Source organism: Ambystoma mexicanum, chromosome 10, assembly GCF_040938575.1.
Source record: "Ambystoma mexicanum isolate Mex_15411 chromosome 10, UKY_AmexF1_1, whole genome shotgun sequence".
NCBI lineage: Eukaryota > Metazoa > Chordata > Amphibia > Caudata > Ambystomatidae > Ambystoma > Ambystoma mexicanum.
In genome coordinates, this window is record NC_090932.1 from 272,061,736 (window position 1) to 272,089,492 (window position 27,757).

A 27,757-nucleotide genomic window follows, 5' to 3' on the forward strand; every position below is an offset into this window, starting at 1 on the left:
CACTGTTTCAACTCTCCTTGCCTATATCCCTATACCAAGTTTTTGTATATGATGGTAGTTTGATCAGTGCCTGCGTGTTGAGACAGTCGAACAGTTGCTAGCTCAAGCCTGTCAACCCCCCCAGAAGTGAAGATTAGCTTCTCAAATGCAGCCCTCATTATCCTTGTGGAGGACACAGTGTCGAAGTTGTAGGTATACAAAGCGGTCTCCCTCACTTATCTAAAAAGTGTCTTTGCAAACTGCAAATGATCTGATCTTGCAGTCTTCGAACATATGCGAAATGTACTTGCACGTACTGGCACCCTCCTGTATGCCACACTCTGAAGGCATTACTACCATACGCTGGAGTAAAATTAACATTGTGATGAATCGGGGTGGCTGGCCGTGGAAATATGGTCGAGCCCAGTCTACTCGCCACAGCATCTCAGACATTAAGTGTGGTGGCTGTAGAGGGCAGTACATACAGGCCTATGGGATGATCCTGGCATGGGATCCACAACATGTATCTAAGGGGCCTACCTGCCACTTGCTCCTCTACTTGTCTCCAAGGCTTTCCCGAGTTCTGGTCGACACAGTCTTGCAATACCCGCAGTTGTGCAGTATTTTCGAAGCTGTGGCAGACCTAATTCGCCAGTCTCTGGGCCTGTATAACGTTGTGGCTGAAATCCTAGCAGGACGTTTTCTTCAGACAAATTTGCTAATTTACCTCTGAAGGTTATCCAGAGCCTTTTTGGGGGTCATCACAGGGAGGACCTGAAATAGGTATAGACGTTTTGGCAGAACAGCCATTTTTCTCGCTGCTACCCTCCTTAATAAGGATAACTCTTGTGTACTCCATTCCAGTAAGTCGGCCTTAACTGCACCCCAGACTTCAGGGTAGTTTGCCTTATACAAGTCTCCCGCTCGTGCAGTAAGCCGTATACCTAAGTAACAAATGGTCTTCACTGCTCACCTAAAGGGAGAGATGCCCAGCAGACCTTTCACTCTGTTCTGCCCCATGGAAATGTTCAAAGCTTCACATTGATCTAGATTTATTGTAAACCCTGAGATTGCGCTGTACTCTTCTAACAGGTCAAGTGTTGGAGGGAGTGAGGACTCCGAGTCTGACAAAGACAGAAGAATATCATCAGCGTATAACACTATCTTATACACTGTCCCCCAAAACCGATACCCTGTATTTCTTTCCTGCTTATTTGTTCGGCTAATGGTTCTACAGACAGTGCAAAGACGAAATTGGACATGCCTGCCACATTCCCCTACTTAAACGAAAGCCCTGGGATAGTTGCCCATTGACCGCCACCTTCCCTAATGGGGTCCCATATAATGCAAATATCCCCTGTATAAAGGTATCGCCCATACCAACATTGTGTAACACTGCTCGCAGGTAGCCCTACTCTACCCGGTCCATTGCCTTTTAAGCATCCAACACTTACAAGCATTGTTGGGATCTTTTTCTTGTGTACGATGTCAATGAGATTTATTACCCACCTGGTGGTGTCAGCAGCTTGCCACCCCGCAACGAATCCTGATTGGTCTGCTGTCACTAAGTATGGAAGACCCTGATCCAGCTGTGTTGCTAAGATCTTGGCTTGGAGCTTTCTATCGATATTTAGGGCCGTGATGGCCGATATGAGGAGCAGAGTCTAGGGTATTTGCCTCTTTGGGGATCAACGAAAACCTCACCATTTCCATTGAGCCAGCAATGCTCACCTCTCTCCAGATCGAATTGAAAAGCAGGCCAACAAGTACACTAGAGTAGGTCTTGTAAAATTCTGGGGCAAATCCATCCAATCCTGGAGCTTTATTTGTTTTAAGAGAGCCAATGGCCTTTAAGACCTCTTTCTTTGTTAAGTCCTCATCTAACTGATGTCTCTTCTCTGCCGTCACCCTTGGTAGTGCACATTTTTCCAGAAAGGAGTCCATCAAATCCCGCGTTGGGGAATCTGATGTGTATAGCTCTCTATAGAAGTGATCAAATGCATTTTGTTTCTCCTTTTCCGAGTTGATTATGTTCCCATAGGGCAGTCGCAAATCACCTACCGCCCTCTTATTGGCTCGAGCCTTAAGCTTCCAGGCCAATAATTTGCTTGCCTTATTTCCCTGTGCATAGTGTCGTTTGATCTTCTGCAGGACGAACTCAGCTTTGTTCCCTTCTTTCATATTGACCTGACTTCTCTTGCCTGAAGTTTTCTATAGACTTTCCGAGAGCCTGAGCCTCGGTACTGTACCTCTAGATCTTTTAGCTGTGCTAGAAGGCTCGTATTCTACTACTTGCGCTCTTCCTAGCCCTGTACCCTGTGATATTATCACTCGGCTGATGTAGACATTCAATGCCTGCCACTGGGTCTCTTCACTGGTCTCCCCTTCAGCATGCTCCTTGAAAAAGCCCTGGATACTCTCGCCAATCTCCTTCTGACAGTCATGAAGCAGGGACAGATTTAGCCTCCAGTACGAGAAAGCATGTTCCATCGGCTACAGGTCCCAAGAGATAAACACTGGTGCATGGTGCGAATGAGTTATAGTGTCCATCTCTGCTGCCTCTATCTTTGAAAGAGTCCTCCCTCCCACCATGATGTAATTCAGCCTAGAATACACTTTGGTCACGCACCCCAGATTCATGTGCCTAGACAAATCCACCAGCCCAGCCTCATCTAACCCCCTTAAGAGAAATTTTGAGGGTTGAGTTGTGCCCATATGTGTGCCCCTGGAGACATCCCAATTGGGGTCAAATGTCATGTTGAGGTCACCTGCAATCAGCACCTCTCACGATGCAAACTGCACCAGTGCTTGGAGCAGTGCACAAAAGAATTCTTTCTGTCCACTATTCGGTGCGTAGACCATGGCAATCATGAGTAGCGCTCCATTAAACCACCCCTCTACAAAGAGATACCTCCCCTCCTTATTAATTTTAGTTTTCACCAGGTTGAACTGCACCCATTTATTCACCAATATGCCTGCCCACTTACTCTTGTTTATTCTGCTTGCAAAGAATTGATGCGGGAAATGTTTCTAATGTAGCCTGTCCTTCCTCAACCGATGCGTCTCTTGTATGCATGCTAAATCTACTAGCAGGTGCGCGAGTTCTATCAGTAGCCTTCCTTTCTTCTGCAGAGTGTTAAGACCTCTTAAAATGTATGTCAGAACCCTGAAGGTTGCTGCATAACACGCCAACGCAAATGACTAGACCATGCTTCCTGAACTTGCCCTTTCCCAAATATTTTTGAGCTATCTTGTGTTGTGAATGTGGAACCCCATTTCTCCCTACATAACTCGAGGCAATGTATTGAGAAAAACAACAATCACCCTCCTCTCCCCCCACCCCTTCATCATATAACTCTTAAGCCCTCAATTTGGTCACCCCAGGGGGAACACAGCTTCTTCCCGTGTAAACATGCTTCAATGTAGTTCCCGTCAGGTTTGTTGCGGGTGCGAGGCTCACCCTTCTTTTGCATTGGTTGGGCCATGTGGTCTCCTGCGTGCTGGAATTTTGGACCAGCGATTGTCGATCGTCTCTCCCTGCTTGCTCCCAATTTGCAAAGCAAGCAGCTGTGTGGCCTATTCTGGGGTCGTGCATCTCGTTTCACGTCCCCTGCATGCAAACACCAACCCAAAGGGGAATGTCCACCTGTAGCAGATCCCTTCTTTTTGCAGCTGTACTGAAATCTGCCGGAAAGATTGTCTCTTTTGTAGGCTGAGTGCTATGCCCTGGAAAACCAATAGAGTTTGGCCTTCAAAGATTATGGTTCCCAGCTTCCCCGAGGCACCCAGTATCTCTTCCTTGCCGCGATACATGAGGAATTTCATTATTATGTCTCTTGGTTGGGCCTTTCAGGGTTCTTCTGAGTGGGCCCACTCTGTGCACTCGGTCCAATGTTATCCCTTTTTTCAGCTTTCTTTGGGGCTATTGCCATGAAGACCTGCTGTACCCAGCCCTGAAGGTCAACTCCTTCTATTCCTTCAGCAGCATCTCTTATGCGGAGGTTCTCCCGGCAGTGTCTATTTTCCAAATCTTCTATAGTTGACACGAGGAGAGACATGCTCTCCCTGCAGATGGAAAACACACTCCTATAGTGACTGTACCCCTGATTCGGTATCCCCTACCTGTCCATTTAGCTGCTTTGTGTCTTGCACCAGGTCAGCAATCGATTCTTTGAGTTCTACTACGTTGTTTTTCCATCTCAGCTCGTATGGATTGAGTCAGCTCTTCTTTCAGTTCTGTCTTTAGGTTATGTAGACGGTCAATGAGGTCTGATTTGGATAGCCCAGCAGCCGCTCCCTGCACCACTCCCTCCATATCCTTGCATTTCCTTGCCGGTCTACTCTAACTGTTGAGGACTTTCTTTCACTTGCCACCTGTCGTGGGGGATGTCCAAAACAAACTTAGTGGAGTGTCTTGCGTTCCACGACGATCTGTGCTGCGACTTCCGGTGAGCCAGTGCTATGAGCAAATGCCTCTCCTTTTTTAAAATAAATTCTCATCCACTCTGGGTGTGTTCTGGGGTGCACAGAGACAGCACACCGCTAACCTCCTCTCCCTTCACCAAGCTCCCTGTTCTCCATGCACCCCATACCAAGCATCAGGGCTGAAGTGTCCACTCTCTCTGCTCATGTAAATCCCACTTGCGACGCACTCCTTAGGAGGGGCTTTGCTTTTCTTGCGACTTCCAGTCCAGGTGAAGACTGCTGAGCAGCCTCTCTCCTCTTCCACCCAAGCTGGCAACCTAGGTATCCTGTGCACAGGAGGGGGGCTGCTCCTTCTACTTACTCAACTGATTGAGCACCCTAGGGAGCTAAATGACCTCACCAGGGTCTCTCGTGCCGATTTCACAAGCTCTTCGCAGTCTGGTGCCCGTCATATATACTGCTGCAGTGTTCGACAGCTGCTGCGTGCCTATCATGCAGGCATCGTTCTATGTGTCGGGAGAGCTCCACTTATGCTGCCTGCCCGGCCTCTGCAAAAGGAGCTATTCCGATGGCTCCCGGGGCTAGTATACTGACTGCTCTGTTGGGCCCACAGTGATTTGGTTGCCCCGCCCAGGTAGTGCCACCTGCACCTCCTTCTCTGGCACAATCCCCCACTTGCCGATTATCCGCTTTGCGGATCAACCGTCACCGGAGCTCAGCTGTGGTAAAGTCCCCAGTGCTCAATCAGGAGGCTGTTGTGGGAATGTCACCCTCAGCTTGAAAACAGCCGCCACAGGTCTGCAGGCCTCACCATGCAGCCCTTCAACATGCCGCAGTTTTGCCTGTTCTCCGCCACATGCACCGGTGAGACTTGCCACAAGGCTGAAATCCGACCTCAGGCTGATGAACACCACATCATATTTGTGGCCGTGTACAGTAGCAGGTTTAATTCAGCTGCTGCTCCCCGCGGATCGACTACGTTAGGCTGCCAGGTCAGGCGCCCATAGCCACGCCTAGCCCATTTTTATACAACGTCTAGTGTGTTTTTCCTATGCTTTGTGTTCTGTGTGACTCACTACAGCCCTCCTCCCTCCTAAACTAAACCTGGCTGCTCAGTCATTGCTAGCAAACCTTTGGTAGTTCAGGCTATACATAAGGGGCTCATCAAAGGGGCGTGGGCTAACCGCGGGGTTCACCTGCTGACCCGTTAGACCACGCCCTCTTTATGAGCCCCAGCTCAATGGGCTACTGGCACCCCTGCCAGGCAGCCTTTTGTAGAGATCAGCACCCTATCCATAAGGGAGAGGGTGATCTCTGCATTTGTTTTCTAAAGGCTTGCCTGGCAGGGCACAGTGCCTTGCCTATTCAGCCTTAATGGTGGCCAGCTGGGGAGGTGCAGTGCCACCATTAAGGCAGAAAGGGTGAGGCCACTGGAGGCCAAGGCCTTTTTCCTAAAGACAAACTCCAGCGAATACACAGGAGCTTCAGGATTTAGAAAACAAGGCCTCTGCTTCCAGCGGCCTCACGTTTCTCTTCATAATGGTGGCGCCGGCCCACGGCCATCTCTTGCTTGAAGGTGCAGGTGCGGCGCCACCATTATGGATGAAAGGCATTTTTTTTTCTGAAGTCCGAATCTCTTGCACACGAGCGAGAGCTTCATGCTTTAGAAAAAAAAATCCTTTTCATGTAGTGGCCGGGGCACTAGTGAGCCCTGGTAGGGACCCGCCTCAATTGAGATTTCGGAGCCAGCCACAGCTCGGCCCCAGCCCACTTAAAGCCCTGAACCCTGTACACTAGAGGTGGGCTTTCTAAAGTCTTGTCCCAGACTGGACTTTACAACAACAACAAAAAACAAACAGTTACATTCATGGAGGTAAGGCAGCTCATGCATTATTGGAAGGGTTAGGCGATCCTGTGAGTTGATGTTATGTACTATATCTGGTATTGGCGGTTCTATATGAAAGCCTGGAAGTTTGGTCCTTGCTTCTACACTTGGGTCACTTGGTTCTACAACGATGCTGTAAGATTCACCCTGTAAGCATAGGCTACTTGGAATAACACGAGAAGATATTTAGCAGTGTTCTATAATTGAGGTTAATTATCTAGTGGCCTGTCTCCCCCTACTCACAGTAGTCCCTTTCAAAGTTGGCAGCAGGTTGCAGTGTATGTTACTGGTGCTCCGTTTCTGGGATACATTTTGAAACAACGTGTGAAACAATGTAGGTACATCAAATGTTGGGGGGCATGACGCTATGATGATACTCCATGTTCAAATAGAACTATAATCATGTTCCAACCTTATATTGCGAGTGTGCAATAAAAAGAAGTTGAGAAAAAAGCAAAGGCATCAGCGTGGCACTTTGGGTACTCGACTGTGGGCCTGAGTTGACGTAGAAGTGTAGCTTCCTATTTTTACCCTCTGGCCTTTAGCTCTGGCTTTGCATCATTTCAGGGCTGAGCGGGAAACCTGTGCAACAGCGGTCAGCAGAAACTAGCAACTCATGATCCACAGTGTCAAATGCTGCTGAGGGGTCCATTTGGTGCTATACAATGGCACAACTAGCATACAGATGGCTGTCCTGCATATCACATTTTCTAACATGTTAAGCAATATATATGTAAACAGAAGTCCAGACTCCGGATTCACTAAATGTTACCTTTGTTCACAGGAATGAGCATGGTCTGCACTCCCGTAGAAGATGCTGTACCACCCAGCTGCTTGATTTGGCTGGTGGGGATGGTGAGTAAGGCCTTCTGTGGACTCGACTGATTGGAGTGAATCTTCAGCAAACCTAAGGAAAGGAAAAAAAATGGAAACCAGTCAATACACACAACTGATAGTCAACACCAGTTCCCAACTCTCCCCAATAACAAAAAGCACGCTGATGAACATCACACTCTTATTACAGGACATGCAACTGATAAATACTTCTGAAAATTGACATTTTATGTAATTCTGAAGCAATGCAGTGGTCTTCAAACATTTAACCTAATAGTTGCAGTTAAAAGATTGCAGAGTGAAATTCACAACCTCCATTAAGCTCTTCATCCCATGCCCAACTGCCATCGCCGGATTCCTTGCTTAGAAGGACATCCTAGCAAAAAATGTCAGTGCACTACCATGCAGGAGCCTTCTTTTGCGTAATATAACACATCCTCTATGTCTTTTTAATAACACACTCCAGCTTATTCTACAGCCATCTCCAGTTAAAACAACTCCTAATTACTTAAACTACATCAGCAGACCAGAAAATGGAAATAGACTTTTATACATGTCTTGGCAAAGTCTTCTTAATAACAACCCCAAAATCTATTTGCTTTTACATGCACATGTTAGAACGAACACAGTACTCAATCTTGACACATTTGTTGCTCATATGCTTCGTCACACTTTCATCATCCCGACCAGTTTAGCCGTCTGTATCCAAACCAAGCACACATTTGGATTAGGTGTCCTGCCTCATACGAGCCGACATGGATTTACAGCACTTGTGGCACAATGTGCAAATTCTTCTGATTTATATATTCAGTTTCCATCACAATTTGTTTCCAGACCTTACCACTGTGTGTGTGCCAAAACAACTCCATTCATAAATGTTCGGTTAAATTGTTCAACATACTCACTATCTTGATGTCCATACTAGGCGGCATAGCCACCCTGAACGCCATTTAACTTTAAGAATCCCTCAATTTCCAAAGATGTCAATTGCACATCTTTGTCCATAGCAGAAATCCGTTGCACCAAAACACATTTGTAAATATTTCAATCACATTTCTATTAGATATTTCTCATGTTAACACATCCCCCTAGACAGTTTGAATACATATCCATAACCAACACACATTCACCTGTATGACCTTTCCTTCACTGTCCCCAAAATGTCTAGAACACTGTCCCATGACGATTTTTACTTTTCACTGACATAGTAATTTGTCACTGGTAGTACAAGTACACCCTTCACACCCCATTACCGCTAATTCAGCATCAATTATGAGACACCAATAATCACTTTGTACAATTCTCAACTTGGCCATATCTACATGCCCTATATGAGAATAATCCACAAATCCTTTTCTGAACCCTTTAGGAAGTATCCGTCTTTCCTGTAACCTTTCCATTTTCCAAACTTGTTACAAGGCATTGCTTCATCACTCCAAAAGCCCATAGTTTTCCAATTTCTTTTCCCACATTTTCATGTTGTTATAACACGCAGCAGCTGTTATTTACTCCTAACACTTTTTTTCCAATCAATACACCCATCTGACGGGAAAAAATGTAATCTCTTAATTGTCACACAAATCCTTTGTGTTATGTAGTAGCTGTCTGGGTAATGCTGTCTTGCTGTGAGCCTGTGATGTCACATGGAGTGTCACTGTGTGGATGGTGGAATGTTTATCTGAAGGTTCCATACTGAGGCAGTTAGAGCTCCCCTGCCTGGGTGATGGGGCCAGTGCTGATATATAGTCCAAACTCTCATGTATTTATCCTTCCTGTAACCATGTCCTTAAGTTCCTGTAATAAACCTAAGATGTAACCAAGAAAGCCTGCAAGTCACTTCACAACAATGGCGACGAGGATGTCTTTCATAAAGAACCTGCACACATAAGAAGAAGCTGAAGTCTGAAGGAGCCTGCTGCGGGGGGTGCAGGAGAGAGGAGGACTAAGTGGTGGTCAGTACTGCCCCCACATACAAGTAAGAGACCCATCACCCAGGGCCAAGGAGGGGAGGAGCAAGGAAGTCCCACTACAGGTGCTCTATATAATATGTGAAGCCCAATGTCCTCATGGACCAGCTGCCCATAGTTGGAGGGAAGAGCTGAGACCAGGGGCTGAGGAAGAGAGCCCCACATAGAAGGATCAAGAGCCCTTGTTGGAGACAAAGCTGGGTCCAGGGGCTGGCTGAAGAGAGCCCATACAGGGGGATCAAGAGTGCATGTAGGAGACAAAGCTGGGTTCCAGGGGCTGGCTGAAAAGAGGAGCTGGGCCATCAAGGGATGCCCTAAGAAGCTTAGTCTCTAGGGTGAAGAAGTTTTATTGAAGCCCTATTGAAGCCCATATCAATCACTCAGGGAGTAGGGCATACCACCAGCAAAATAAAGCTGCTTATCTTCAAACAAGAAAATGAAGAGTAATGCTAACTTGGCACTTTGAGGCTTGTAGGTGTGCCCACAAAAGGGTGTCTTATTGAGGGAAAATGGCGATCACTCATACTGGGAGCGCCGTAGTGCGCAGGAAGATTTAAGATTACCTTAATTGCCTCAGGGACCTGACTTGGCCAGCCACAGCGAACGTCCCGGCTGTGTGACGGTTGGCTGGAAGAGGTCCGCACTGCTCCAGGTTAGCGGTGTGACTGATGACGTCACAGAGTACGCGGCAGGAGTTGGTGGACAAAGAGCGCGTCATGCAGTGTTGCGATGCGAACGCTGAGGGAATTTGAACTGAGTAAATGCCCGGTTCGAGTTACGACGCTCCCCGTCAGTATCGGAAGCGTTATGAGGAAATTTTCGAGTAAAGAACCTTAGAGAACGTGGTTTCAGACGTGCTAACGTCCAGATCTGCGGGTAGCGTGGTTGATTGGGTGAAAGTCGGCCGTTGTTAAGGCATACGTTCCTTGTTGTGGGGGAAGATGCGCCGGTGGCTGGAAGAAGGAGGTGATGACCAGGCGCATATTTCCGAATGGAAAAGGAGCTGTGGAAGAGGACTTATTTGTGGAAGTTGCGTTGGTTGAAGGACTCGAGCAAGGGTGCGTTTTGCTCGGTGGATGTTGCTGAAGAATTATCTCGTTCTAATGCGCGTGTTGCTAACATGGACAGACAGACAATTCGGAATGCGTCACGTCCGTGGATGAGGCCAGAGGAGGTCTAGTTCGTGCACGAGAGCAAAGAAGGAAGACCTGAATCCCTGAAACATGATTGTATCCTTTTGTGAAGTTTGTTTTTGCTGGCTACAATGTCCATCTGAAACGCAATACGGCGCAGTTGTCGCTTATAAATTGTGAAGTGTGACTGCGGGTGTAGCTAGTGTGCGTGTGAAGATATATAGAAGATTAAGTGACAAGGTCATGGGTGTGGGAAAGTAGGTTTGATGTGATGTATAGAGTAATTCTTTTGAGGATTTTCAGGGTGGACATTTTGAACACTTCAAGGACGATGTAGTTTTTAAACTGTTGGCATTATAGAGTAAAAAGGAGATATCCAATTTTGAGGGTTGAAGAGCTGGATGAGAGTGCTAGATTTAACCATTTTGAGGCATTTTAGGTGTGGGTAGAGACCATGATGGACCTTTTAAGTTTGTTGTGGTCCTACTTAGGGTCATAAGATGGCCATGGACTTGTAGGACTACACAAGTCAGATTAGGGTCATTTCCTGGCCATGGACTTTTAGGACTAAAAAGTTGAAACGTTCGATGTTCTACAGTTCTAATTAGCATTTACATTATACCACAGTCAACAATGCATTTTATAGCTGTGTAATGCAAAATGTTGTGTGCTGGAGTTAAGGTTGACTGTAGTGATGGATGCATAGAGAAGGGCATGAAGGTAAGATGACGCAGGATGTCACTCAGAGGTAGCGCCCTTGGTGTGAGTGACGCTGTAGTTATAATGAGAGGTAGCGCCTCTGTTGACTGTGTCACCATTGGGATTGACATGAGGTAGCGCCTCTGGTTTGAGTGACATTGCAGAAGTATCTGGAGGTAGCGCCTCTGGTCGGTGGGTCACGAGTGAGAGAGGTAGCGCCTCTGGTGTGTAGTGACGCTGTAGTTATAATGAGAGGTAGCGCCTCTGTTGACTGTGTCACCATTGGGATTGACATGAGGTAGCGCCTCTGGTTTGAGTGACATTGCAGAAGTATCTGGAGGTAGCGCCTCTGGTAGGTGGGTCACGAGTGAGAGAGGTAGCGCCTCTGGTGAGTGTGGCTCAAATGGGTATTTGGGGGAGGTAGCGCCTCCGGTTAATGTGGAAAAATAAGTTCTGAAGTGAGGTAGCGCCTCTGATGTGTGTGTCACTAGGGTGTTTGAAGGAGGTGGCGCCTCCGGTGCATATGCAAAGAATTGTATTGAAGAGAGGTAGCGCCTCTGGTGAGCATGGACCCTAGTGTACGCGAGGGAGGTAGCACCCCAGCGTATGGAACATTCTGTTGTGTAAGAGGTAGCGCCTCTGCCAGTATGGAGTAGGGATAGAAACTTAGTAGATTAGTTTCGCGTTGGATGTTTCCACAGATATTTATAGGAGGTAGCGCCTTCGTTTTTTTATATTTTTCCTATATTTTGCTGTGCCAAAGACTGCATTTTCTCCAGGCAGTCTGTTTGGCATAATACTCTTGTAGTTCTGTTTAGGTCATCAGTAGTCAAATGCCTGGTACGCAGATGTGCTTGGGATGTCTGGCCAGTGTCTCATGGTGATCTGTGGTATTTGGTCATGTTGACCAATCTGGTTACACCCGATAGGCTGCGTCTATGTGGAACTCTTTATTGTTTTGCCTGTGTGTGGGTGTGTTTGGTAAGGAAAGGAGATGTGTTGTGTAGTGACCTCCTGTGTGTGTGTGTCTGGTAAGGAAAGGAGATGTGTTGTGTAGCTACCTTCTGTGTGGGTGTCTAGTAAGGAAAGGAGATGTGTTGTGTAGTGACCTCCTGTGTGTGTGTGTCTGGTAAGGAAAGGAGATGTGTTATGTAGTAGCTGTCTGGGTAATGCTGTCTTGCTGTGAGCCTGTGATGTCACATGGAGTGTCACTGTGTGGATGGTGGAATGTTTATCTGAAGGTTCCATACTGAGGCAGTTAGAGCTCCCCTGCCTGGGTGATGGGGCCAGTGCTGATATATAGTCCAAACTCTCATGTATTTATCCTTCCTGTAACCATGTCCTTAAGTTCCTGTAATAAACCTAAGATGTAACCAAGAAAGCCTGCAAGTCACTTCACAACACTTTGGCCCATCTTCGTCATCAACAACAACTAGTTTGCGGTAAAGAGTATCCACCACCCCATTGCTTTTGCTAGAGAAAAATTCAACAAAACATTCTAGGCATGCCTACACAAAAAAAGGCTTATGAACTCATCTGTTTAACAAATGTTCTTTGAAATTCTTTATGCCCCCCCCATTCCTGCACACACACATCTCTTACACCTTCCTTCTTAATAAATAAGTACTGTCACAGGGGTATCGGCAAACAACATGAAGCCAAAGGTTAAGGTCAATAAAATGTATGAAAAACAGAAAATAAGGGATTCGATTTAATTGAATTCTTGGATATGATTGTTGAGGCTTCTTTAGTTCATGTGCACAAAGTACACTGCACTTCCTAAATGTTCTTCTTACTATGTTGCTCCTTGATCTGAAAATAGTGTTATTTATCAGCAACAGTTTTCTGAGCATTTGGATTGTTTTTGAGTGGGGTTAAAGCAGAAGATACCCACACCATGTTTTTATAGTAGTTTTGTTTCAACTCACCATGGTTTTTCCCCCCAATTGCCAAATTGTTATTTTTTGTCATATTATTGGCAGTCTTGTAGATTGGGTGTAGACAAGATGAGAGGAGGTTGGGAGGAAATGACAGTGGTGGCAGAAGTGTAATTTAATGGTGCACTGTCACTAGGTTTTTTTTAAATCCACCTTGGATTTGTTTCCCCAATGACTACCTTGTGTGAAGAGAACATGTGATGCACTACACAAGAGATATGAGGGTCATAAAAACTTGAGAATTAAATTGTGTTTCACTCCCACCTCTTCATTCTGATTGACTTTGCACATATATGCAGTTTTTCGTTTTAAACATACATCCATAACTGCGGCTACCGCATCGTTCGGCGTGAAGCTGGAATTTGGAGGCATGGGTAAACGCAGCATCGACTGGAGGTCGTAGCCACGTGTTCAATGGACCTTACCCGCAGCTATTTGGGCCTAATACGCTGAAAAAGTAGTCTTTGTACATGAAAGAGGCCTTTTTAAGTACAATCTATTATATGTATAACACCCTATGTGAGGTCCCCCTTTAACTAACAATTTGTAACCGCAGCCATTAAAAAAAGTCAATGAGCACTAGGCCCGGTTAAACAAAAAAAATGTTTTTGGGTATTATTTTCTTGTATTTGTGTATTTATATGTGATAAGTAGTCCTTAAAAGGACTACTTTGGGGTACAGGGAGTGTAGTATTTTAGCACATTTGGAGTACTTTTTTGGTGTTATGAAGGAACACTGCATTTCCTTTAACGGTTAGGTGTATTCCACCATGTCTATAGAAATTGGCCATGTAGAACTGTATGTTGTTGTTTCAAATCCATTGGTTGTGGTCTCTCATGAATGCTGAAACTATTTTATTACATTTTCCGCGATTTTTCTATGTTACCATTACATTTGGTGGTCCATCTCCATTTTTGCCTCTAAGTCAGATTGGAAAAGATAAAGATGGTGTGAGGAAAAAGTTCCATTAGTTTTAATGTTTCATCAATAAAGGGACACACAGCGTACATTCCCCAAATCATTGCCTCCACAATGAATTAGTATGACCTCTAGCTCCCCTGTACTTATCAGACGGAACAATTTTGGAAAAAACTGGAACCAAAGCATTCCCCTCAAGCCAAACCATTTAATTGTAAAATCTCTCAAACCAAGGTCAATGTTAACATTGACTTTCTCACAAAAAGCCAGTAACCAAAACAGCCAACTGTCTCCGATCAGCCACACATTTTTCAAACCAGCCATGATATCTGCAGTCTTTCTCGGTTTCCATCTTAGGCAGAGAAAAGCTAGAGGCGCTGGAGCGGGAAGTAGAGGCTGCGGAGGCAATGCTGGTGTGGCAAGGCACAAAGGCACACAGAAGGGCCCTCACTAAGGTGCAGCAGCAGTACAGATCAGTGGTGTTAGGGAGAATTCTCTGTTTAGGCTGAATTTCCTAACCTAGTGAGTCCCCCAGCAGCTTTGCTGGATTTTTGGGGTTTATTTTTTTCTAGTGCCAAGAGTGAGACTCTTTTACCCTCACTCTTGGGCACGATTTGAGTGAGTTTCTTTGAATCTAGATGTGTGTAATGGGCTATGGGGTCTTTTACTCCATAGGGCTTCATGTGTTTTTGTGATGTGTGTTACACAGCACCCTCAGTGCAGTGACACAGGGGTGTCATAGTAACCCCCCAGTATAGACTCCATACCCTGGGACTGACTACTGTCTCCCAGGGCATGTAAAGTCACCATTGACTTTACTAGTCTTAAATTCTGAACAGAACCGGTACAACCCATCATATTGTGGACGTACTGGCTGGGGCAATTCAATTGCCCCGGGGTCTGTTAGTCGAGGGGGCACGTCTCCGTCCCCCCTGATCGAGTTTTGGCTGGTGGCAGTGGATACTACTTTTTATATTCAACCGCAAATATTTTACTATGGGATTTCCCATTGTTTTAGGCTACTATCTTTATTTAATTATTTACGGTAGCCTCGAACATACCGCCGGTTTATTTAATTAATATTAATTCTCCGGTTGGTATTTTTTGCCAAAACTTGATTCTAAAATGGCGTTTGTGTTCTCTTCTGTGACTCCAACCCATGTCGAGCCCTTTGTTCCACTTTTTGGCGGGCTTCACCACAGAAGTCCTCCAAAGTGGTGCCACTCTGTCTGGGGTATTTAGGAGGTGTGGAGGGAAATTCAGGCACCCTGGACTGCCTAGGCAACTCAAGTCGCACTCCATCCTGATTGGCCCAAGTGGTGAGCCAGCCGGCTCACCACTTAGCATGTTTGAGTGACAGCTAGGCTGAGTGAATGGGGGTTTGCTGCATAAAAGCAGGGCTTTGGGGACTGGAACTTCAGAAGTCGCCACAGGACCTAAGAATCCGACGAGGGAGAAGCTGAGCCGACCTGCCACGACACCACCACCGGTGGGGCCCTGCTGGACTGCCTCACCACTTTTCCCAACGACAGAGGAGATCTCCCGCCGGAGAGACTTCTTCCTTTGACTGGTGGGGATAACCAGTTTCACAGTCTTTTCACTTTCCCGACGCACCTCGTGGCCGCCTTGCCCGTGCCAAGCACCCTGGCAACCCGGATACCACGTTTTACCACGACCGCGAAACAAAGGTACCACCTTTAACCGGAAAACTCTGCGGCTGGTTTCTTCCCTGGTAGTGCAACGACCTTCATCTTTCCTCCAAGTCGAGATCTTCTCTTCCCCTGGACGACGACGCAACTTGCACCCACTACCAGGAACAACAGCCACCGCTGGAGGATCCTTCCCACTTAAGGTACCGTGTCCTGCCTGGCTTCCCTTGCTACCGACTGTACGGGGTAGATTTAGCCCCCGGCTTTCGAACCTGGGTTAGTCTGGGACACCCTGGCTAAACTTTCTTAAGCCTCTCTAAACCCTCTGCAAGACTTTCCAAGCCTAGTGTAACTGTGTGATCTTGGGCGCATTTGTGCTCTGCTCTCTCTAAGAGTGGGCCCAGCCTTTGGACTTTGGCTCACCAGTGACTTTTGCTCTTCTGCCTTGCTAACCGTGTTCCTGAATCTTAGAGTGGTGTACCTTTCCATATTCTGTCTTTTTCCCTCCCTTTCTCACAAACTTATTAGAGTGCAATCTAGTTAAGCGCTCACCTCTGTATGAAAATAAGTGGTGTTTTACTGTGACTTATCTGATAAGGAAAAAGGGGTGTATATATTACAATAGTAACTGTGTTTAGAATATTTTACAATAAGAGTGCTGGAGTGTTTCAACTGTGTGTTTTTAAATAAATAATTATATACTTTGATACCAAAGCTCTGGTCAGTGTTTGCTTGTATTATTGTATCTGAGTGCCTATTGTGTATACTTTGCATACTGCCCAACTCTTCTTGAGGGAAGTCTGACTGCTCAGCCACAGCTACCAGGTAAATCTGGGTGGTGCAGACTGCTACCAAGTGGGTTTACTGCCAACACCTGTAGTCTTAAATCTTTTGCAGTGGTCCCTAAGGGAACTGCAGAGGTTTCTGCCTAACAAGTGGCCTGGGATGAGGCAAGGGCAGCCCATTGGGACAGGCAGGCAAGTGTCTTTTATGCGGGAGGCAAGTGCGGCAGACTCTTGGCATGGTTGAGAGGATGGATGAAGGGACAAGATGGGTGAGGGAGATTAGAAAGGCAGAAGGGGTGCTCGTATCCAAAAGTCAAGCTATAGCTGAGGCGTTCACGGCATACTACGCAGTTATATTGGGGCCCGGTAATAGGGGGCGAGGCCAGGATTGTGGGCTATATAAGAGAAGGGCTGCCGCGCGTGACCCCGGAGCAGAGGGAGATGCTGGACCTAGACCTGACGAGAGAGGAAATCCAAAACGCAATTAATCAACTCCAATCTGGGAAATCCCCTGGTCAGAAAGGATTCCCAGCTGGATTCTGGAAGTTGGTGGGGGAGGAGCCGGCAGAGGTGATGAGGGCCATGTTTTTGGAGCACCGGGAGACGGGTGTATACGGCAGGCAAGCCGATAGACCAATGCAGTGCGTATCGCCCGATCTCCACGATTAATGGAGAGGCGAAAATGTTGGCAAAGTTCTTTGTCTCCTCCTTGGAGGCTTCGACATCCACCTGGATTCTTCCTGTCCCGCCAAGGGACTACTTTGTGACCTTTGCGACTCTCTGTCTCTCTCTCTTTTCTTCCCTCTGGCTAACTCACTCTGCAGGGCACTCTCTCGATGTTCTCATCTCCTCAGACCTCCCCCTCTCTAACCCTCTCACCACCCCTCTCTCCGTCCCTCCCTCCCTCCTGCCCTCTCTCTCGCTCCCCTCTGCCCTCCCCCCCCCACCCATCTACCCTCAGGCCAAGCCAATCCCCACACTGCCACCCACCTTCTCGGTCATTCGATCCATGAAGCGTGTGTCAGTTGAGGCTTTCGCCGCCTCTTTCTCTCCCCCTCCTGCACCTCTAGCTGACTCACACCCTGACAGAGCCCTTTCCATGCTCCACTCTTCTATCTCTGACGAGCTTTATGTACTTCCTTGTCATGAGGATGTGCATGAAGCCTAAAGCCAAGTGCAACTCCTGGTACGACTCAGACCTCGTCACCCTTAAACGCAAGTGTAGGGTGGCTGTGAGGAAATGGTTAGCATCTTGTACATCCTCTGACAAACTGGCCTGCCGCCTGCTCCAAAGGCAATATCAACTCTCTGTCCTCACTAAGAGAGCTCACATCCAAACCTGCATCTCTGCAGCATCTAAGAACTCGGTCAAACTCTTTAAAATCTGCAAGGAGCTGTCCAACCCTGCCGCAGTTTACCTCTCCTAGCCCTCAGAGGCCTTCTGTACAGCCCTGGCCTCACATTTCATCTCTAAAACCCAGGACATCCTGTTCACCCTCTTGTCCTCTCCTGCTTCTCACTCCACTCTCTCCTTTTCCTCTGGCCCCTCTGTATCCCCACTTTTGTCTGCCTTTCCTCTCTTCCCCCCTAACTAGGTTTCTAGACAAGTCCGATCTATGAAAGCCTTGTCAAAACCTTCAAGGACCACATTGACACCATCTTCCAGCTTAATCTTCACACTGAATCTGTTGGTTGTCTCCATGACCATCAGTCTGGCTTCACAGCCACCAGAAGCACGGAAACTGATCTCCTGAACATCAGAGAAGACCTGCTCTCTAACCTTGATGCTAATCTCCCCTCGGTCCTCATCTTACTTGATCTCTCTTCTGCCTTTGACATGGTCAATAATGCCTTCCTGCTCAACCGTCTCTGTGATAACCTGGATATCACTGATCAGGCTCTGTCCTGACTTCTTTCCTCTCGGACCGACCGTCCCAGGTGCAACTTGGGTCCTTCTACTCTTCTATCTCTCTCTACTTGTGGTGTTCCCCAGGGGTCTAACCTTTCTGCCAGGTTGGCCAACCAATACCTGGCACCTCTCAGCCACTGCATTGCTGCTCTCTGCTCCAACTTTCAGTGCTATGCGGCCGACACTCAGCTCGCTTTCAGGCTCCCCACTGCTGCCTCCTCTCCTCTCATGCCCTATTGTCTGCAATTCAGGAGTGGTGTGCCGCCAATGATCTCTGCCTGAATGCCAGAAAAACAGAGATCCTCCTCATTGGCACACCTGCCCATTCTTTCCCTGCCACTCTCTGGCCGGCCTCCCTTGGCCCCCTTACTGCCCCCACCTGTGAGGCTAAGAACCACTTCGACTCCACACTCTCCTTCTCTCATCAAATCTCCGACATCTCTAAGAAGTCAAACTACCAACTGCACCTCCTCAGAGGTATTATTCCTTTCCTCCCTTTCCCCCAGACGCTCTCTGTCTCCAGAGCTCTGGTTCTCTCTAGGCTTAACTACTACAACAGCCTCTTTTTAAATCTGACTACCTCCACTCTCCGTCCTCTGCAACTCATCCAGAACAGGACTGCCAGACTTGTCCTTGGCCTCAAGCCCAGGGATCTCATCTCTCCAGCACTGAAATCTCTCCATTGGCTCCCAGTGGCTGCAAGGCCCTCTGCATTGTCCACAAGGCCTTCCGGGGGCCTAGGACTGCAATATCTCAAACTCTCTCTTCGGAAATACCTTCCTACACGAGCTCTTCACTCCTCCACCTCCAACTCCAACTCCTTGAGGGTCAGGCGCTTCTCCAAGCAACGAGTTGTGGGCAGATCTCTCTATTCAGCTGGCACCTCCCTCTGGCACCTCCTTCTCTGAAACTTGAGCAGAATCATCTCTGGTTCCGGAAGCATCTCAAGACTCATCTTTGCTTCTGCTTTTTCTCTGCCTCTTCCCTGCTGATCTTCTGTCTGATATTGCACTTGTCACCTGGCTACCCTCTGAACGGGCCCAGGTCCCTGCCTGCCCAGTTGCACACCTGCACTGCCTCCTGGCAACCCGTGTACTTGGGTCTGTATCTGCGACCCTACAGTCCCTTACCTGCACTTATCAGACACTTCTTGTCTGCACCTAACCCTTGCACTGCCACCTGCTGGCCGCACTACTTATTTTTGTTCCTGTGTCCCTGTCCTGCACTTGCACTTCTTCCCCTGGCACTTTTCCCCTCCCCTCTCCCGTGCACCTGCGCAATCTCAATGTCACTTGGCCTAGTAAGATCATTGTCTTGTCCTCCCCCTGGTTTCCCCTCCCTTGCCTCGTCGCGCCTTGAAATATTTGTGTATAGGCGTGTTATAAATGTCATATCATAACAAACTACTACCAGTCATCGAGACGCTAGTTCACTCTGACTAGTGTGGGTTTGTTCCAGGTAGCGCCACCAGGATGAATATTAGGTATTTACATAATGCACGGAGTGCGGCCTCCTCCCTCAAGGTACCACATGCAGTGATGGCTATCGACTCGAAAAAGGCTTTTGACTCCATGGGGTGGGAGTATCTGTGGGTAGTACTGGAAGGGTTTGGCTTTGGACCCGGGTTTAGAAGCTGGGTCAAACTTTTATATACACATTCGGTGGCTAGGATTAAGGTGAATGGCTATGGCTCGGAAGCCTTACCTCTGCAGAGGGGCACCAGGCAGGGCTGCCTGCTCTCCCCGAATTTGTTTCTGTTGGCGAAAGAACCGTTTGCAATAAAGGTGAGAGCGAACTCCCAACTGAAGGGATTTGTGTGACAGGGGGTGGGAGGAGGACCATATATCACTCTATGCGGGTGACGTCCTCCGCTAGCTGGGGGATCCAAGGGACACTGGGTCGAGAGTAGTAGAGATGTACCAGAGGTTTGGTACGGTGAGTGGCCTCATGATCAATTGGGACAAATCTGAGCTCATGCCGGTGCGAGAGGAAGTGGGTGCAATACCAGAGGGATGTCCGCTGTGGGTAGTAAGGGAGGCCATCAAGTACTTGGGTATTAAAGTAGGGGTACAGGACTCAATGTTTTTTCTTAACAACCTAGATCTTGTCCTGGAAAAGCATAAGGGAGATACAAAACATTGGGCAATGCTACCGATCTTGATGGTTAGGGCCATTTAAAATGCTGGCGCTGCCGCTGCTCCTGTATGTCCTCCAGAACACTCCAGTGAAGGTCCAAGCCGGGGTGTTCAGGACCATAGAAAAGCTGCAGAGAGAAATCATACGGGGGAACAAAAGCCCCTGGGTGGCATTAAAATTGTTACGTAGGTCGGTGGGCTTAGGATCCCAAAGGTGAAGCATTATTATTGGGCCTCCCAGTTTCTTGCAATTAACGAATGATTGTTCAGGGGCGGGGGGTGGGCAAGCCGCAGTTGGAGCGAGAAGTTAGGAGAATGGGGGAGAGATCAACCTTGCAGGTGCTGAATGGGGTGGGGGCGCCGGAGGGAATGACGCAACCGGATGTCGGCGCACTGGCATCATATACAGGCCCCCTTAGGGCGAAGGGTTGGGAGTGGTGACCACAGAGGCTCCTATTTGGGGGATTTTGGCTCTACCGAAGTCTACAACCTGAGCAGGCAGACAAGATGGCTGATTAAGGGCATTCAGAGGGTGAGGGATGTCCTGGCACAAGATGGATTGGTATTCTTTCAGAGCTTGGAGGAAGGGTTCGGGCAACTGATATGATATGGCATTTATAACGCGCCTGTACACAAGTGTTTACTTCTATCCAGTCTAGCCTGGACTGGGATAGATACACCTATATTAGGCTGCAGCACGCTATGGCTCAGGAGGGGCAGGAAACATGGGATATACCTGAGCGGTCCCTGATGGAGGCCAACCTACTGGAGGGGGAGACAAAGGGGCGGGCAACATCGTATCTGTATCAGGTGGTTAATAACGTCACATCAAAACCCCTATTACAACTAAGGGAGAGGTGGGAAAGGGACCTGGGGGCATTGGAGGAGGAGGACTGGTAGAAGCAGTGATGTCACCTAGAGAAGCCAGCATAACCATGCGCCTGTACCTGATACAGTACAAGGTGCTCCACAGGGTCTACTATTGCAGGGTTCGGCTCCACCGAATGGGCAGAGCGACAGAAATGTCGGGTGGGCTCCTTTTTCCATAGGCTGTGGGACTGCCCTAAGGTGCAAGTATTCGGGGAGCAGATAAGGGCCCGCCTCTTGATTAGTGAACAAGTACTGGCTTGCCCTAAGCTAACGATTTTGTATGTCTGGGGTGACAGAGGGTTCAACAGCAGGGAAAAATGCCCGATTAGGACGGCTATGATGGTAGGGAAGAGCACTCTTAGCTGTAGAGTGGGAAATTGCGACCCTACCCAGTATACACAAGCGGGTGCAGGGGGTGGATCAATGTGCTGAACTGGAGCAAAGGGTGTAGAAAGATAGAGGATGTCCTCAGAAATTCAACAGGGCTTGAGCCAGATGGTTGGAAGAGAGCTAAGAAGTCTTCCTGGGGGAACCCTGGGAGTGGGGGTAGGGGAAGACAAGTCACAGATCTGTTGGTAGGGGGGAGTGTGTCAGAGGGAAAGGGGGAGACCAAGGGGGGAGGGTTGGCTGGGGTGGGTGCACTGAGGAGTTTTTTGTTATTTTTGAAAATGTTATGGATTAACAAGTATGTGATGAAAAACAATAACAACTGGTTAATATAATATTCAAGGAAGCATCTTGAAAGAAAAAGGTACAAAACAGGGCTCAATAATCACTATGCTCTCAAAAGTCGCCCAGGGAACAGGGCCTTTTCAAAGTTCTTCTTGTCTTTGGGGCTCAACGGCATTTAGCCAAGCTTTTCGGTGTCAAACCAGGGGCCTGGACACTTTTGGCATGGGGTAGAGTCTAGGAACAATGGTGCTGGGTCCAACGATGCAGTGCCGTTCAGCAGCAGCAACCGTTTTGTGGGTCGAAGACGTTTGGTACAGCAAGTGATGTCAGGTCGGTGGTGCTGGAAGACTTTGGTGCAGAGCAGCAGAGACTGGCCCTTGGTTGGTAAGTGAGCTTGGCTGGCTCAACATGTCTCAGTACTGAATTGTTGAGATGGATTTCTAGAATCTGGATGTGTGGACAGATTGTAGGAGGCTACCCTAGTTTTTTTGTTTAAATTATTTTTATTGACATACAACAAATTCCTTTGTCACCAGACATAGCCATAGCCCGTGTGACTTGAGCAGCAATAGGTCTGGTTACCAAATTTGGGTCGGCCAGTTTGCTGCCATCAAAATCAGTGTGAAATCACTGGAGTACCTACATTTTGAGAGGATTCTCAGAATCAGAGGAAGTGGGAGAAACGTGTTGCATGCATCTCCTTCCCAGAGGATCTGCAGAGCGTCACCCAGGGCTCCCCTGCTCCTGTCCCATTAGGGTTGCAAAGCAAGCATGCTTGCAATTCCTTTAAATTGTAAAACGGTCTACCTAGGGAGAACCCCAGCTCAGAAAAATCTGTTGAAGAACTGAACCTTTCAGCTCCCATTCATGGTTACAGTGAGAAAGACGGCTCAGGATGTCCGCTCTCGTGTTGAGGGCTCCGGGTAAATGTACTGCCTGGAGAGATGTCTGATGCAGCACTGCCCATTCCCAAATCTGTAAACCCAGGTGACATAATGGGGATGTGGGGGCAGTATCTTGTTCCTCCCTGCTTGTTTTCATAGAACATCGCTTTCTATTTTTAAGAACCCCAGAGTCTTAAATCAATGGAAGGAAGGACTCCAGCGCCCTAAAGATTGCCAAGATCTCCAACACTTAGATGACATTAGCGCTCTATAGAGGACCATATGGCATGAGTTTGGAATCGACCCAAGGGGGCTCCCCAAATTGTTGGAGACGAGTCCGACGTAATGGTATGAAGGTAAGGAGGTCTAGGCAAGTGGGACCTCACTTGGACTGACTCCCCTCATTGGGACATGGACTCCCAGTCCGATAAGGACCACTCAGACCAGAATACATTGTCTGCCTATATGGGACTCATACAACCTACTTTTATTACTGTTTTGAGTACTCCAACCCATGGCAACCTTTCCTTCCTATTGGCTTCAGGCAATGCTGGATTTCGTCTGAGCGACAGATAGAAAAAGGACAAACCTTAGTTGATCGTGATGATGTACTTAAACAGGAGAGGGACAGTGAATGGGGAGAAGGTAACTCCCACGTATGGTGTAATCCCCACACAGAGGAAAGCCTCCTGGAGAAGACGCCCGAAAGGGGATGAGCCACGCCAGGCCGCAGAGCCCACTGGAGCATGGAGAGCAAGGGCAAAGCCAGAAGACTCATTTTCCACGAGTGTGAAGTCCAGGTCGGGAAGGGAGGCGAAAACAGAGACGCCTCTGTTTTTACTGGTGGCTTGAACCTGGACAGGCCGTGGTGGGCTCGGACCCCAGCAACCGACGCAGAGACCAGCTCGCTAGTAGGGAACCCAAAACCCTGACTCTGCAGCTGAACGACATTTGTTGTGGCCGAAAATGGCAAGAGGGAGGCGAACACTCCCACAGAGAGGTTACCGGTAAGAGGCTTGAATATTGCAAATCCAGGCTGGGTGAGTCAACGAGGTTACAGGAACCTGAGAAACATGAGCGGACACTCGCCCCGTGTCCCCAGAACGAAAGAGATACACATATCGTAAATCCAAGCAGGGAGAGCCGATGAGGTTACAGAAACTGGAGTACCCCTACTGGGCAAGTGGCCCATGTATCTTAAAACGCAAGAGCAACACATACTTCAAATCCAGGCTGGGAGAGGTTACGGGCAAGCACCCTGTGTGAACCCGACTGCAAGATATACAAACATTGTGAGTTAATGTTGGGCCGGCCAAAAAGTTTGTAAAAGCCTAACAAATCCCAAGTGAATTACTTGAATTGGGAAAACACAAGCATATCAGAATGGCAGAGGACTTTGGGGAGTCCCAGAGGCATCCAAACCACTATAAAGAGAACTGTAGCAAAAGGGACCCTGGAGAGGTCTGGACAAAGACCTTTGTGTTCTCGAGGAAGAGGGAACCACAAGGAGGAACTTTTTATTTGGAATAACAAATACTACACGACAATTGTGAACTGTTTTTTTTGTTTGTTTGCTAATAATGAACATGGAACTATCACCAGAGCATCCGAGTGATTGGGCCAGACAGAAGCCGAAGGAGGTAATTCATCTGGACCCTCTTTTCTTTTCAGTTTTTCTAAGTGGTAGGGCCAGTTGGATAGGATTTTTGGCCAAAGACTGTTTTCTTTGACGGGCATCATTAGTTTTTAGTTTTAGATAGGGAACTTCCCTCATAGAAATAGTGCCATGTAGGAGTGCTCTTTTACTTTAAATAACGACCTTTGTAAATATGTCAGTCCGTGGTCCAAGTCCTCTTCCTGATTCACCACACCATTATGGACTCCCTCCTAAAGCCTATGAAGGTGAAATCCTGAGTTGGTAGTAGGCAAGATTTCATGTAGTTGACAGATCGGCCCAGTTTGAGAAGCAACTAGCATCTGTTCCAGAGTGGCTGAAGACCCCAGACATACCTCTGCCCTGACGAGCCAGTCGTCCAGGTATGGATAAATGCGCATTCCCCTTGCTCTGATGCGAGCTGCTATGGGAGCTGTACGCTTTGTAAATATTCTGGGTGCGGCATTGAGACCTAAGGGGAGAACAAAACAAGTCTTTGATCTAGGGACAATCTAAGGAATCCTTTGTGCACAGGATAGATGGGAACATACAGGTAAGAGGCCTTCAGATCTACAGTGCAACCCTGGTTTAGGGCATTTTGAATATTAGCTCATTACCATCTTGAACTTTTCCAGGGGAAGGGAACGATTTAGGTAGGAAAGATCCAATACTGTCCACAGGCCTGCATGTTTTTTCTTGGGTACAGTAAATAGGCGGGAGTAGAAGCTGCACCCTTTTTCTTGAAGGGGAACTTCCTCAATCGCCTTGATCTCTAAAAAGTTGGCAATCACCCGAAAGAGGACTGCCGACCCTAACTGAATCAACAGGGAAATGGGTAAACAGTAACCTTTGCTGACTACAGAGAGGATCCAGGAATCCTCTGATATGATACACCAGTTCTAAGCAAAGTTTGAAATTCTTCCTCTTACCGTGGAGGAGTGGAACCAGATGAGTATATGACCGTTTTTTGTTACCAATGTCAATGTTGAAGGGGGAAGAAAAGAATCCTATTTTAGATATTCTCTGTTGCTTTCTCCTCTGAGAGCTAGCGACCTGTCCGGCCGTCTGCCCTTACGCTCTTGGTGGCTACGAAACCTCTGAATCATTTGCTTTTAAAATCGGTCTGGGATTGCCTATAGCTATGAATAGACTTTTGTGGGCCTTAGGTCAAAACGGTAAGATATATATTTTTTTAAACAATTGTTTTTTTTTTTTAAAAAACACGCCAAACTTACCCAACACATCGGACATTTTCATTTGCTAGCTTCTTAGTTTACATTTACATGTTACACATTGCAGTCCCCCCCCCCCTTTTCCTCCCCATTAACTCGAGCACCTACTTCAATGCCTCCAATTTCGTTTCTTAGGGTTAATCTCGTTAACTATTCCCAGACAAATATGAGCAGATGCTGCGGAATGTGCAGATTCAGGAGAGGAAATCTCAGAAATTTCCTCTGCAGCAGGGGACACCAAGATTGAGGAATCCTTGTGTTTATCCTGTACCCTTGGGGCCATTTTGAGGGCAGTCCGATAATGACCCTGTAATGTCGTCACACCCTGAGAAGAATGCAACCTGCCTTAAAAGTGGAGCGAAGGTTGAACCCGGTTTGAGAAGAGAGGAAGCGATGCAGGGAGCCTTGCTCAATGCAGAGCTATTTTTCTTACAAGACCCTTGTAAGTCCTGGGGTGAACCCCGGTGAAATTGGTAAAGCCCTCAGAGCTGGATCTACAAGGTTGAGGACCCTCGGGCCCGGTAGGCTTTTGATGCTGAGGTGTCACATTGGATCCAGAAGACCCAGTACCAAATATCGAAAACGTCCTCAGTGTTGCCACCGGTAGAAGCCTGTGAGGCCTCGGTGACCGCTCCGGTAAATGCTCCCAGGGGAACCTCAGTAAACAAACCAGTAATCTGAGCAGTCACCGGTAACTAACCGCTGCATGACTTGCATCCCTCCTGCTTACGTGGTGTGCTGGATTTACCTGAAATCTTGTCGCAACTTGAAGAAAAGAAATCTTCTCAGGGAAACAGTTGTACAGCAAAAATCTACATGTGCTGTGCAAAGTGGCCAGTGCCGTCGACACAGAAAAAAAGGACCGACAGGTGTTGCTGGTATGTGGAGTTAGCACGGCTGGCCACGCCCAAGCAGCTGTGCCTCCCGTGCAATATTACATAATAAAACTACCCTAACTGACCCTGCCACTAAGAGAAAATTAACTTAGATCAGGAGAATGACTCCTTTCTCCTGAGTGTACTGCTAATACCAGTCTTTAATATACTTCTCATATGAATATCCTTAACACCTGTAGTAGGGATTTGACATTTCTTTCTTCCCTTTTGAGGGAATATGATTTTTCTGCAACTCTTTTACACTCCGGTTGTAACAGTTGATTTTTCTTGGGTCACTTGCTTGTGCAACTGGTTTCCATCTTCATACTTGAAGAGCATCCGTTTCATGGCGTTGTTTATTAAAGTGCTCTTGTACAGGATAGCAAGTTAGCTTTCCCCTTTCCCAAGGTATTTTCTCACTCTGATTCTCCCTCCAGATCCTTATCCAGTTTTTTCATGATTTGTAAGCTTGGTATTCATCTGGTTTCAACATTAACTGTTATATATTTTTCACTGTGATGACTTAAGTGTGTGAAAAAACAATTGTCTCTAGATTCACAATCTTCATATCTACTTCCTTTTGAAGTTAACTGTTTCATGTTGTTTATGGTGCAGAGTTAACTTCATTGTATAACGATTGTCTCTTGACTCACAACATTCGTAGTAATTTCGCTTCAAAGCTGTGGAGCTTCACCTCAGAGGTATTCTCCTTTTCCTCACCTTCCACCAGAAACTCAATGTCTCCAGAGCTCTGGTTCTCTCTAGGCTTGAGTACTGCAACAGCCTCTTCATTAATCTGTCTCTTTCCTCCCTCCGCCCACTTCAACTAATCCAGAATGGGACTGCAAGACTTATCCTTGGCCTGAAGCCCAGAGACAGCATCTCTTATGAGAAACCTGAAGGTGTCTCACCCGCTAGTCCCTGGGGATCTGGCATCCAGGTGGCTAGGACACGGCCATCGCTTTTGGATCCAGTTCCTTGGGGTGGACCAGTGCTGAAGGATCACCTGGATGAGAAGTCTTTGGGGAGTGGAAGTGGGACACCAGAAGGTGAGACACGGTATCCCCTTCCCTGTAAAACCTTTTCCCCATCCTACCAGGTAGGATACTTAGGAATGCAACCCCGCCCCCCCCTTCCCGACACAAACACTTTCTCACAGACAGCTCACCATGAGCAAAAATGGACTAACACCAGAGCCGTGTACCCGACATGTCCCAATACAATGGTGAGACAACGTGAGGCAATTACTGATCATTACACACACCCGACTTCCATCACAGTTCACCACACAGATAAAAGGTGGAACATGAAAGC

General features: G+C 47.5%; 1 protein-coding gene across 4 annotated transcripts in view; it reads right to left on the bottom strand.

Annotated features, from left to right (window-relative positions):
• Positions 1 to 27,757, bottom strand: part of YEATS2 (YEATS domain containing 2) — a 1,971,885-nt gene that overhangs the window by 700,110 nt on the left and 1,244,018 nt on the right. For all 4 annotated transcript variants that reach the window (XM_069617830.1, XM_069617832.1, XM_069617831.1 and 1 more), the window contains one exon: positions 7,062 to 7,196. In XM_069617830.1, the coding sequence (XP_069473931.1) occupies positions 7,062 to 7,196 (135 nt within the window). The remainder of the gene's footprint in view (positions 1 to 7,061; positions 7,197 to 27,757) is intronic.